We start from the raw sequence: 13682 nt of genomic DNA on the forward strand, positions 1-13682 counted from the left end.
CTATATGATCATTCACTTTACTTGGTGATGAGTGCATGCTTTTTAAGTTATATCATTTTGAGCACTCCACCAAGATGTATGTGACATGGAAGAGTGACCCATGATCCTAATCGATTGTGCTTTTGCATTCAAAAGCAAATTTTAAATAATGCACAAATTTAGGGGGAGCTCTTACTTATCACATACTTCTCAAAGCGACGATGTATTTCAATCTTATTATCATTTGTCGAAGCTTTGATCCATATGTTGTCATCAATTACCAAAAAGGGGGAGATTGAAAGTGCAACTATCCCTGGGTGGTTTTGGTAATTCCTAACAACATATAGCTCATTGAGCTAATACTATTTCAAGATAAATATTTCAGGAAAGCTATATGATTGGCATGGCATGGATTAGAAATGTGGACCCCTCAAAATGCTAAGGACAAAAGATTGGCTCAAGCTCTAAAGCTCAAGACTCTACATTTTACCTTTTAATGATCCAAGATCACATTGAGTCCATAGGAAAAGCCAATACTATTAAAAGGGGGTGAGGTGTTGCTTAATGGGTTACTTGCTCAAAATGCTTAGTGATATGCTCCAAAATCCTCAACCACTTTCTCATATCCACATATGTCCCAAACCAAAAGTCAAACTCGGCCCCAGCGAAACTTTCGATCCGGCGCCACCGAGTTCAGTTGACATAGCCACTGCCACAAAACCCTAGTCACTTCGGTCCCACCGATAGGGATCTCGGTCTCACCGAGATGGGATTGCAAACTCTCTATTTCCCTTCATAACATTTCGGTCTAACCGAGATGAGAGATCGGTCCCACCGAGTTTGCAATGCAAACTCTCTATTTCCCCTTCATAACGTTTCGGTCCAACCGAGATGAGCGAATCGGTCCCATCGAGTTTGCTTGACCAACTCTCTGTTTGCTTATTACCAAGATCGGTCCCACCGAGTTTGTGTAATCGGTCTCACCGAGATTACATTATGCCCTAACCCTAATGAAATCGGTCCCACCGAGTTGACATGCCGGTCCCATCGAAAATCCTAACGTTCACATTTTGAACTGAATCGGTCTGACCGAGTTTTCTGATTCGGTCCCATCGAGTTTAGTAAATTGTGTGTAACGGTTAGATTTTGTGTGGAGGCTATATATACCCCTCCACCCACTCTTCATTCATGGAGAGATCCATCAGAACATGCCTACAATTCCATCATACATTTTCTGAGAGAGAACCACCTACACTTGTGTTGAGGTCAAGATATTCCATTCCAACCACATAAATCTTGATCTCTAGTCTTCTCCAAGTTGCTTTCCACTCAAATCATCTTTTCACCAAATCCAATCCTATGAGAGAGAGTTGAGTGTTGGGGAGACTATCATTTGAAGCACAAGAGCAAGGAGTTCATCATCAACACACCATCTATTACCTTTTGGAGAGTGGTGTCTCCTAGATTGGTTAGGTTTCACTTGGGAGCCTCCGTCAAGACTGTGGAGTTGAACCAAGGAGTTTGTATAGGCAAGGAGATCGCCTACTTCGTGAAGGTCTACCCTAGTGAGGCAAGTCCTTCGTGGGCGATGGCCATGGTGGGATAGACAAGGTTGCTTCTTTGTGGACCCTTCGTGGGTGGAGCCCTCCGTGGACTCGCGCAACCGTTACCCTTTGTGGGTTGAAGTCTCCATCAACGTGGATGTACGATAGCACCACCTATCGGAACCACACCAAAAATCTCCGTGTCCACATTGCGTTTGCTCCCTGCAAACTCCTTCCTTTACCTTCATGTGCAATGTTTTACATTCTGCTTCTATACTCTTAGACTTGCATGTGTAGGTTGTTTACTTGACTAGTGCTAAGTTGCTAAAATCTTCCAAGACTTAAAATTGGGAAAGGGCTAGATTTTTATTTGGTCAAGTAGTCTAATCACCCCCCCCCCTCTAGACATACTTTCGATCCTACAACTGTAGCAGAAGCACTTTGAGAGAGTCCTGGATTAGGGGGTCTCCGGACAGCCGGACTATATCCTTTGGCCGGACTGTTGGACTATGAAGATACAAGATTGAAGACTTTGTCCCGTGTCCGGATGGGACTCTACTTGGCGTGGATGACAAGCTAGGCAATACGGATATGAATATCCCCTCCTTTGTAACCGACCTTGTGTAACCCTAGCCTCCTCCGGTGTCTATATAAACCGGAGGGTTTTAGTTCGTAGGACAAGATACAATCATACCATAGGCTAGCTTCTAGGGTTTAGCCTCTCTGATCTCATGGTAGATCAACTCTTGTAATACTCATATCATCAAGAACAATCAAGCAGGACATAGGCTATTACCTCCATCGAGAGGGCCCGAACCTGGGTAAAACATCGTGTCCCCTGCATCCTGTTACCATCCTCCTTAGACGCACAGTTCGGGACCCGCTACCCAAAATCCGCCGGTTTTGACACCGACATTGGTGCTTTCATTGAGAGTTCCTCTGTGTCGCCACCGTAAGGCTCGATGGCTCCTTCGATCATCGCTAGCAATGCGGTCCAGGGTGAGGCTTTCCTCCCAGACAGATCTTCATATTCGGCGGCTTTGCACTGCGGGCCAATTCGCTTGGCCACCTGGAGCAGATTGAGAGCTACGCCCCTGGCCATCAGGTCAGATTTGGAAACTTGAACTACACGGCCAATATCTGCGGAGACTTGATCTTCGACGGATTCGAGCCCATGCCAGACGCGCCGCGCAGTCACGACGAGCAAGACGTAACTCTACCGTCGGACAATGTTCGGGAGATCGCATCCGCAGCTACTCCGGCCTTTTATCTGGAGCAAGTCGCACCATCCGAGAGCGGAGGGATGGACCCCGCCATGGAGGCCGCACTCTCAACGGCGATAGAGCCGGATACTGACTTCACCCCTTACGAGAGCCGTGTTGCCGAAACACTGGATTCATCCTCGGCCACGGACTCCGAGCCGCTCGTATCCGTGCACGTCGAGTTCGACTGGGCGCCGATCATGGAGTTCACCTCCGCGGATATCTTTCAGCACTCACCTTTTGGAGATGTGCTAAATTCATTAAGGTATCTCTCCATGTCATGAGAACCTTGGCCGAACTATGTCTGGCCAGAATGGGATGCAGACGACAAAGAAATTCGCTGCCCACCCACCACCCACTTAGTAGCCAATGTCGACGACTTAACCGGCATGCTCGACTTCAGCTCTGAAGACTTCGACGGTATGGACGACGAAGCAGGAGACGAACAGGATCCACCGCCCTCGGGGCACTGGACCGCCACCTCATCATATGATATATATATATATATATATATATATATATATGTGGACACCCCCAAAGAAGCCAATGGCGAGGAGAAAGCGGAGGATGACCCCTCCAAGAAGCAACCCAAGCGCCGACGTCAGCGGCACCGCTCTAAGTCCCGCCACAGTAAGGGCAATGATACTGGCACAGGAGATAATAACACTTCGGATAGCACCGAAGACAACAACAGTCCCCTCCAGCATGGCTAAGAGCTGGAGGACGAACAAGCTAGCCCTCCAGAGCAGGCAGCAGATGGAGAACCAGAGGAGGACAATTACATGCCTCTCTCCGAATACGAGGCGAGCCTCGGCGACGACGAATTTATCGTGCCTGAGGACCCTGTCGAGCAAGAGCTCTTCAAGCGCCGGCTTATGGCCACATCAAATAGCCTAAAGAAGAAACAACAATAGCTTCAAGCTGATCAAGACTTGCTAGCAGAAAAGTGGACCGAAGACCTTGCGGCCAAGGAGCATGAACTCGAGCGCCCGTCCAAGAGTTACCCAAAACGCAGGTTGCTACCCCACCTCGAGGAGGAAGTATTCAAACCTCATTCACCAGTGTACAATGTGGCTGACCGGCCACTACATGGCCGAGACAAAGAGGCGTTTCAGCCCAAAGTTCAGCCCGCACCCCATCGCCACTCAGTCAAAGATACTAAGGCCTGGGGTAACACAGAGGACCTGCGAGACATCTTGGACAGCAAGGCAAAAATTGCAAGGTCAATATACGGGACACGAACACGTGTGCCCACACGGGACGATGATCGTCGCGCCGGATACACCAAGAGTAAATCCGACCGAGCCGAATACAGCAGACAAGGCTCATACGAACTACGTCGGGATATAGCCCGGCACAGAGGCGCCGCACACCCCTTATGCTTCACTGATGAAGTTATGAATCATGAATTCCCGGAGGGTTTTAAACCCGTAAATATCGAATCATATGACGGCACAACAGATCCCGATGTATGGATTGAGGATTTCCTCCTTCATATCCACATGGCTCGCGGTGACGATCTACATTCCATCAAGTACCTCCCACTAAAACTCAAAGGTCCAGCTCAGCATTGGCTGATTAGCTTGCCGGCAGATTCCGTCAGCAGTTGGGAGGATTTGGAAGATGCATTTCTTGACTACTTCTAGGGCACTTATGTGTGACCACCGGATGCTGATGACTTGAGCCACATAACCCAGCAGCCAGGGGAATCGGCCAGACAATTCTGGACACGGTTCCTGACCAAGAAAAATCAAATCATAGACTGTCCGGATGCAGAAGCCCTAGTGGCATTCAAACATAACATCCATGACGAGTGGCTCGCCCGCCACCTCGGCCAGGAGAAGCCGAAATCTATGGTAGCCGTCATAACACTCGTGACCCGCTTTTGCGCAGGCGAGGACAGCTGGCTGGCTTGCAGCAACAACACATCAAGGAATCTGGATACCTTGAATACCAAAGACGTCAATGGTAGGCAACGTCGTAATAGACCAAAGCGCCGCAATAACGGCAATAACACCGAAGATACATCAGTCAACGCCGGATTCAAAGGCTCTAGATCCGGTCAACGGAAAAAGGCATTCAAAAGAAATACTCCGGCTCCGTCCAGTCTAGATCGCATACTGGATCGCTCGTGTCAAATCCACGGCACCCCTAAAAAGCCAGCTAATCACGCCAATAGGGAATGCTGGGTGTTCAAGCAGGCCGGCAAGTTAAATGCCGAAAACAAGGACAAGGGGCTGCATAGCGATGACGAGGAGGAGCCCCGGCCGCCGAACCCAGGGGGGACAGAAGGGGTTTCCCCCACAAGTAAAGACAGTAAACATGATATACGCAACCCACATTCCCGAGAGGGAGCAGAAGCGTGCACTAAGGGACGTCTACGCGATGGAGCCCATCGCCCTGAAGTTCAACCCATGGTCTGCTTGTCCGATCACCTTCGATCGCAGGGACCACCCCACTAGCATCCGTCATGGCAGATCTGCCACACTGGTCCTAGACCCCATCATTGACGGATTTCATCTCACTCGAGTCCTTATGGATGGCAGCAGCAGCCTGAACCTGCTTTATCAGGATACAGTGCGAAAAATGGGTATCGATCCATCAAGGATCAAACCCAGCAAAACCACCTTCAAAGGTGTCATCCTAGGTGTAGAGGCCCATTGCACAGGCTCAATCACACTGGAAGTGGTCTTCGGATCACCGGATAACTTCGGAAGCGAATAGTTAATCTTCGACATCGTCCCGTTTCGCAGTGGCTATCATGCACTGCTCGGACGGACAACATTTGCAAAATTCAATGCAGTGCCGCATTAAGCATACCTCAAGCTCAAGATGCCAGGTCCTCGCGGGGTCATAACAATAAATGGAAACACAGAACGCTTGCTCCGTATGGAAGAGCACACTGCGGCCCTTGCAGCGGAGGCACAAAGCAGCCTGTTCAGACAGACCACTCATTCGGCGTTACAGCCCCCGGACACCTTCAAGCGAGTCCGGAATAATCTACAACAGGATCGCCTAGCGCGATCTGCGCTCGCCTAGCAATTCGGCCCCCGTCCCAGTCCCCGTGCAGCAATGAAATTAGTGCCGCACGTACATAACTACGCATTGAAAATACCATGGACATAGGCGGGGCACAATCAGGACACGCCCCGCATTGTGGCTTAACCACACTAGGGGCTGTATACCTTTGACATTCCTTTTCTCTTTCAGGGCCTAACTCTTCGGAAGGCCTTTCCGGCAGTACGACTACCGGACACATTCCGGAAGCAACAACCGATGCGGCAAGAAGCTAAGATGAACACGGGAACCGCCAGGTGGTCTCTAGTAATGTAACGCCCCGAGACCAACGCGCCAGGTGTCTTCTAGTTATTCGTTGTTGTTGCCTTATCATTTGATTGTGTGTCACATCTTGCCATGTCATCATGTGCATTGCACCATTATGCTTTCAAAACTTGCATCCGTCCCGGTCTCCCCGTTCCTTCCGTTGTCCGTTCTGAACCCAGTCACACTCGCACGCGCCCGTGGCATGTCCAAAATATTATTCTATAAGTGGCCAAAAAATGTTCTCGGAATGGGTTGAAAGTTGCCGTGTGGTCTTGTAATAGTGTAGGTAGGCCGCCTGCCAAGTTTCATCGCATTCGGAGTTCGTTTGATGCCCCAACGGATAACTATAGCGACAATATAGTCGGTCAAACCGTCGGACGTTTTCGGTCTCCGCAAACAGTCGCCGGGCTGCATTCCCCCTCTTTCCTCTTAGCCCAAGCCCTTCTTCACAGTCCACCTAGGCCCAGCCTACCCCTCTTTGTGCAGTGCATAGACCCCTCCCGCGCGTCTGAAACTTCCCCGAACACGACCCGAGCAGTCGTGACCGATGGGTGCGGAACATCCCCAAACATCTATAAAACATCACTATTTTCTTATTTGGACTCCCTAGCCTATTTTTCTCGACCACCCGATTTCGATCGGAGGGTCCTACCTCAATCTTATTTCCATATATAAGACCACCACCTACCAAATCAAGCCAACCCTAAAATCTAAGGGATTTATCCCTGCCGCCGCCGCATTATCTCCCACCTCGGGATCCTCCCCAAATCCAAAAATCCCCCCTCGATTTTCCAACCGGACCATCCCCCTCGTCGCCGCCAAATTCCACCCGCAGGCAGCCAGCCACAACCTCCTCCCGATCCATCCACCATGGCCATCGCCCCACTTCCTCAAGACCAGACGCTGCTGATCTGCATCCATGCCGCCTCCCGCCGTCGACCGCAAGCCAAGGCACCTCCCCGTGCTCCTCCACCTCGCCTCGTCGGCCGGCAACCGGTACTGCCGCCGGCGACCACGTCCAGCCACCAGGCCGTCTCGCACCTTCCCATGCTCTTTTCTCGCTCTTCTTTCCCGTGAACTCTCCCTGACCTCACCCCTCTCTCTTTCTCTTTCACAGACAGGAGCCCAACCCCGGCGTCCGCGTCGCCATGCCGCCGCCTTGCTCCGCCCTCGTCGATGAACAGCACCAGCAGGGAGACAATCGCAGCCGCCCTGGACCTCCACTGAACCGCGAGCAGTCACCGTCCTCGCCCAGGACCCGGCCAGATCCCACCTTTCCCGGTCCTCCCCGTCGCCGGGAGCTTGCGCCAAGTCCGTCGTCGTCCTCTGCTCGGGAACGAGCTCGATGCGCCTCTGCTCACCCGCGTGGAACGACTGGCCGCTGGATCACCCCCGCGCCCGTTCCTGACCATCTTCGCTCCGTCCGGGCGCCTCCTGCCGTCCTTGTCGTCAAGAGACTGCTGCATCTCGAACCCCACCCCGCGCCATGGCTACATCTCCCGCAGCAGCCAGTCGCCGCTGCAACCATCATGGCGCTCGGCCTCGTGCAGCTTCGGGGCCAGTGCCGCCGCCTAGAGCTTCTCCGCTGGAGTCCCCTTCGTCTCGTCCGCGTCGCTGGTGCCCCGCCAAGTCCCTTAAGCCGCTGCCAAGTCCCGCGGATGCGGCCTCCTGCACCGCCGGTGTCCTCTGCATCGAAGCAGTTGCAGAGGAGGACGAGCGTCTCGATCCCTGTATCGCTAGCGCGTTGACCGCGCCCTGCTTCTCGAGTAGCCAGGGCCCAGCGGCAGCGCCCCTCCTGCAGCCTCCCTCCCAATCGGGCCAAGGCCCATGGTGAGGCAAACCCCCCCAGCGCCTCCTTTTTTTTCCCTCCTTACTTTGGCCTGGCTAGATTCGGCCCGCTTACATTTTTTTCCAGATCGGTGAATTTGTATTTTAACCAGGGTTTTGCAGTTTTACAGAAAACTCCTTGCACAACATGCATATAATAACTCACAAACGGTGCATCATATTAAAACAAACTTTATATGAAAAATGACTAGAATTTCATCTAGTTTCATAATATGCCACTTTCATCCATGTTTGAAATGTTAAAAATGTTGTTTGCTTTAATTTGCTTAACTGCCATGCTAAAATGAATTAATTCATAACTAAATAACCGTAGCTCCAAACCTAACAAACTTTATATGTAAATGGGATAGAAAAATGCCTAGTTTAACATGGTGGCTTTACTTTGCATGTTTAACAACTCTAAAATATGGATTAGGGCAGAACAGTACTGTCACGACCGGTTTTTTTTTCGGGTTTTAAATTCCAGAAAAAGACCGTCGTGCTCATCAGTCCCAGGATTACTGTTAGCTGATGAGGCTCCAACTTGATACAGAAATTCCAAACAAAATACAAAATATGTAGTACAAGACCATTCTGGCCTGTGAGTACAACAATTGGGTTTCTAGTGGTCGATGGCGGAAGGGGTTTGTGAGACATCAGTGTCTATGGGACTCCATTTCCCACAGAACAGCTGACCAGGTTAACTCCTATCTTCGCGAGGCTGCTATCACCGTTGCTTAGGTCCCGAGGCTGTCATCGCCACGCTCCTCTCCAAGCAAGCAATCTGGCCAAGACAATAGCCAGGGACAAGCTAGTGAGTACTTTGAATGTACTCGCAAACATTAAGAACATAGGTATAAAATAATTGAACATGCACTGAAAAATTCTATGATCACATCGCCAGTCATAAATAAAACATCTTTTATGCATGCAAGCAGGTTATTATCATGCAACATGAATAAGCAGCAATAGAGTGGGAATAAAATGCCGCAGTCGGGCGTCTGAGCGACACCACATAAAGGGCTTTAAAAGAAATGCCACAATCGGGCGTCTGAGCGACACCACATAAAGGGCTTTAAAAGAAATGCCACAGTCGGGCGTCTGAGCGACACCACAAAAAGGGCTTTAAAAGAAATGCCACAGTCGGGCGTCTGAGCGACAACACCACATAAAGGGTAAAAGAAATGCCACAGTCGGGCGTCTGAGCGACACCACGTAAAGGGCTTTAAAAGAAATGCCACAGTCGGGCGTCTGAGCGACACCACGTAAAGGGCTTTAAAAGAAATGCCACAGTCGGGCGTCTGAGCGACACCACATAAAGGGCTTACAAGATAAATCATCACAATGAATATCCAGGAGGTAGGACCGCCCAGGGATACTCGATAATATAAATAATGCAACGGGTTAGTCCATCACAAGATAATAATCATAATCTTCACAAGTCACAAGTCACGGTCCAAGTTCTGGTTTAACAATCTCTCCTCCGAAGACCGACACTAAGACCAACACTTGACCCATCCCAGACTGTAATCCTTAACCATGGACACGGCTATTCGAATAGGTTTAATCTCTGCAGAGGGTGTACTCTTTACCCACGAGTAACGGATTCCTTTAGTCCATCGGGACTAATTCCGTCTACGGCCTTTTAGTTGAAAACACGCCTAACTTGCACACACCAGCTTAACTCATCGGTGTCTGGAATCACCCACGACACTTGTTAAGCAAAACTCTAAGTGGGGAGGCTACAACCTCGCGTAGCATGGGATCAAATTTATATCGCGCGCTCTAAGGGGTGGCCTCCCCTCTCGGTCTCAACCGGAAACACCCATGCCCCCGGACCAGGTGGCATGCCTACCGGCTACAACCGATATCTTCCACCATGGCCTCTCTGTACGGTGTGTGCTTGAAAGGGGTTGACGACTTACTGAACCATACCCTACCTGCGGCAGGGACAAGTGGTAGTACGAGGCAAGTATGGGGGTTACTGGAACAAGACTCGGTCTACGGTCGACTCAGGAGGTTTATAAGTTCCCTGCATGACATGTATATCAAATATATTTCAACCGACGAAATCACCACTCAATGTACCTTACCATGCCATACCGGACATAACCGTCCCGACGGGGACCGGCGACAAGCTCACGTCTACCCAAGGCCGAGGCTTTCCCGGATTCCTTTCCGGCATGCATGCAAGGCACATGAGGATGATTACCATCACAATTATATTCATTTCCAATAGCAAGGAAATCACTAATATGCTTCCATGCAAATGATCATGTCACATGAAATAACAAGTCCTCTGAAATAAGGTGGTGTTATAAACGTGTCAAATAACACACCAAAAACATTATGCCAGGGTTTAGAATTCTTGCCTTTAAGTTGTGGAGGGGTGAGGTGCTCTCCAAAACTTTTGAAAGTTTCTTCTCTCTCTCCAAAATCCTATTTTAAAAATATATTTGAATTAACACACATTTCAAAAACGGTACAAAAAGTTGTTTGGAAAATTTTCAAATAAATCTTAAAATAAACTAGACCAAATTTGAGGAAGGTAGGAAAAAGAATCAACTCATTTGGAATTATATTTAAAAAGATATAGTCAGTCAAAGTTCTGGTCAAAAACTGATTTAAATAAGACAGAAAAAGAAAAACGTTTCAGAGAGAAATACGCTTTCGGAGTGGGGAAAACATACTGGGCGGATTACGCCTTCACTTAACCCACGTGGATAGGCGCAGGGTCACTGACAGTGGGTCCAAGGGGCCCACTAGTCAGGTTTGACCAGTCTTCTCCCTCCTCTTTCTCTGTCCCGAGCGGAGGTGGAACTCCGGCGATCGCCGCGGGCGATTGGCGGCTCCGTTCGAGAAACCGAAGCCATCCACGGGCTCAGGGGGTCGAGGCGGTCCCGCCGGTGGGTGTTACGGTCTCGGGGGTGGACGGGGTCGTCGGCGGTGAGTCTCGCGGCGGAGGGAGCTTCGGGAGCAGAGTGTGATTGGGGCTACGGTGGTTCCTGATCAAAATCGAGTAGGGGGATGGGTTCACGGAGGGAAGGGGGAGTTCTTGGTGGAGAGGACGGAGAGGGAGAGGCCTTGGTGGTGCTGGAAGAGCTGGGGCCATGGCGGCGGCTGTTGTTGCCGGAGGTGGGGAAGAAGACCTCCCCCGGGTCGATTGGCTGCCACGGGAGAACTAGGGGAGCATTCTAAGGTTGCCTGTGTGCTTGAATGGGTTCGGGGCCTCCTTTTATAGGCGTGGCAAGGCGGTTCCGCGGCGGCCGTGGATAAGCTTCTCCGGCGACCGCCATTCTGTAGCTGTAGGGCATCGTGGCGAGGCTGGGGATGGCGGCAGGAGCTAGCGGACGAGTGGCTACTGCTCCAAGGGCGAGCTGGCGAGCGGAGGTGGCTTGGGCGGCGCTGGCCAGCGCAGGAGCTGTCGGGCGGCGGTGGCGGCTAGCTGTTGGCTTGCCGGAGACGTGGCGAGGGCTGCGGGGTTCGTGGGGTGCAGAAGGGGACACGGTGCGCTGGCTACGGTCGGTCACGGACTGGAGTAAGTGCGGGGCGGGATGTGGCGGCTCGGGCGCACGTGCGTGCCAAACGCACGCTCTGGGCGCGCCCAGAGCACGCACGAAACGTGCTCGACGAATTGCCAGAGCCTGCTACAGAGCTTGGGTGAGGCTGGCAATTAACAGACCCAGGCTAGGGGCAACTGGGAGCCTAGTGGACATGTTAGTTTGATCAAAGGTGCAAGCTCACAGTGCAATGCCAAAACTCATGTCAAAACTGGTCATGCCTACAGGGTGCTCGATAGAATGCCACATGCACCTAGGCATCTCTTGGGGTGGCCAAAACTTCCAGATTGGGGTCTCTTTAGATGAATAAGAGGGTGGTAAGGTTGGTTTGCCAAAAGCAGAAACTTGTTAGTGCAAGTTTTGCAAAACTTCAATTCTGGATAGGAAATAAATGACATTATTTCATGAACCAAAAATATGCCAATGGGTGTACGCTCCTGGACTTAGAGGTTTGGTAGGGATGTCTACAAGTAGGAGAAATCACAAGATCTTTGGAGCAAAATTAAATAGGGTTGCAGTAGAAATCACAAGGCTGGACCAGAATGGAAAAGAGGTTGATTCACTCAAAATTTTCAAAGAACAGCACTAGGTTTTTGCATAAAGTTGAATCATATGCTACTACCAACCTCCCATAATTTTGGTGGAGGCCAGAAAGAAATATTTAAATGGGTTGTAGTGCAAATTGCACTCTGGACCAGAGAAGAAAAATTGAGTGTAGAGCTCAAAATATAACATGAATAAAAGATATTTTCGTACAAAAGTGATTTAAAAACATCACATGACATCTCCAAATTTTGGTTAGAATTTTAGGTGAATTTAGCAAATGGTTGTAGTTCAATTATGGCCATATAACCTTGAAAAACCATTTTTAATAAAATAAAGATTAAGCAAATTAATTATGTAATTAGTTATACTGAAAAAATCAAAGTTTTAATTCCTGGCAAAATTTTAATATAATAAAACAAGGCCAAAAATTTTGGGGTGTCACAACACTACCCCCCTTAAGAAAAATCTCGTCCTCGAGATTTGTTAAAAGCTGTTCTAAGAAAAACTATACGCAATAAAAATGTGGCTACAGTGAGAGGGCAATAAGTGGTGAAAAACCACAGTGTGAAAACTGGTGCCGCGTGGAAAAGTCTACGGTTCGGGACAAAATCGTGAGATTTCTACGCTGGATATAAATTTAGAATAACTTCTAAATTTAAATATACGCTGGTCGTACCCGAGAGCACAGTGCTCCCTCTGGCTGACAGGTGGACCCGGGGTCCACTGTCAGTCTCCTCTTCTCCCTCTGGTTCTCTCTTCTTCCTCTCTCCCGCGCGCTTTCTCCACCGGCGACGCCTAGCGCGTAGGGCATCTAGGCCGTAACGCGGTAGTGCGCGGCGTGCTAGCTGCCGGTGCAGCGTGCACTCACCTCGCGGGCCAGCGCGCTGTCGGCACTGCTCGCGGATTCGACTCCGAACACCGGCGATCGGCGACAAGCGGCGTTGGTGGACTTCGCCCATCGTACACCGAGCTCGAGCTATAAAATGGCCGGGGTGCCCCTCTCTTCTTCCTCACACCTGGCCTCACTTCTCCTCCTCCTCCTCCCTCCATTACTGCTTACAAAGGCTCGGGTTAGGCTCTAATGGCGGAGGCGATGCCGGACTGGTTTGCGATCCTGATATGCGTAGGGCTGGCGACACTGCTGGGTCTCTCCGTGCTCTTGTGCGCGATGATCCTCGACGATCGTCGCGACGCTGCTGCTCGGGTGTTGGCTCTCCGCGGTAGTGGTGATCACGAGGAGTAGATGGGGTGTGCCGGGTGCTAACTGTTGTTAGGGGGTGATTAGTTAGATGTAACACCGTTGCAAAGTTTTGCAAACAGTGTACGCGTTTGAATGATTATGGTTGTGAGGCTGCTGCCGTGGTGTTGCAAGAAATTAATTTATCCACGCCGTGAGGAGGTGCAGATGTAGCAACTCAGGGAAAAGAAATCTCACTCCAGGATTTTACGAGGGAAAAACAGTTAATTTTAAAGGAGTATGAACCACAACAAAAACTACATACATTAGTAGAAACCAAATAATTGACTCGTCGTACAAACTCAGGGTATCACGCATAAGTCACACACATAAATAAATGTTGCAATAATGAACACCGCAGCGATGTTCTAAAATGGAAACGGCAACTAGACGGGGTCCCTAG

General features: G+C 50.1%; 1 protein-coding gene across 1 annotated transcript; it reads left to right on the forward strand.

Annotated features, from left to right (window-relative positions):
- Window positions 1-6827: 6827 nt before the first annotated feature.
- Window positions 6828-8083, forward strand: LOC125533650 (serine/arginine repetitive matrix protein 1-like). The gene is made up of 2 exons (XM_048697026.1): window positions 6828-7105; window positions 7227-8083. Exons 1-2 carry the CDS (start codon window positions 7029-7031, stop codon window positions 7855-7857), a joined length of 708 nt encoding a protein of 235 aa, XP_048552983.1. The 5' UTR covers window positions 6828-7028; the 3' UTR covers window positions 7858-8083.
- The last annotated feature ends 5599 nt before the right edge of the window (window positions 8084-13682 follow it).

Source organism: Triticum urartu, chromosome 2 (genome assembly GCF_003073215.2).
Source record: "Triticum urartu cultivar G1812 chromosome 2, Tu2.1, whole genome shotgun sequence".
Taxonomy (NCBI): Eukaryota; Viridiplantae; Streptophyta; class Magnoliopsida; order Poales; family Poaceae; genus Triticum; species Triticum urartu.

Excerpts from the sequence above, each read along its gene's own strand:
- LOC125533650 (XM_048697026.1), top strand. The coding sequence starts at position 7,029 with ATGCCGCCTCCCGCCGTCGACCGCAAGCCAAGGCACCTCCCCGTGCTC. Across the intron at positions 7,106-7,226 it reads GCCTCGTCGGCCGGCAACCG|ACAGGAGCCCAACCCCGGCG; the intron begins GTACTGCCGCCG and ends TCTCTTTCACAG.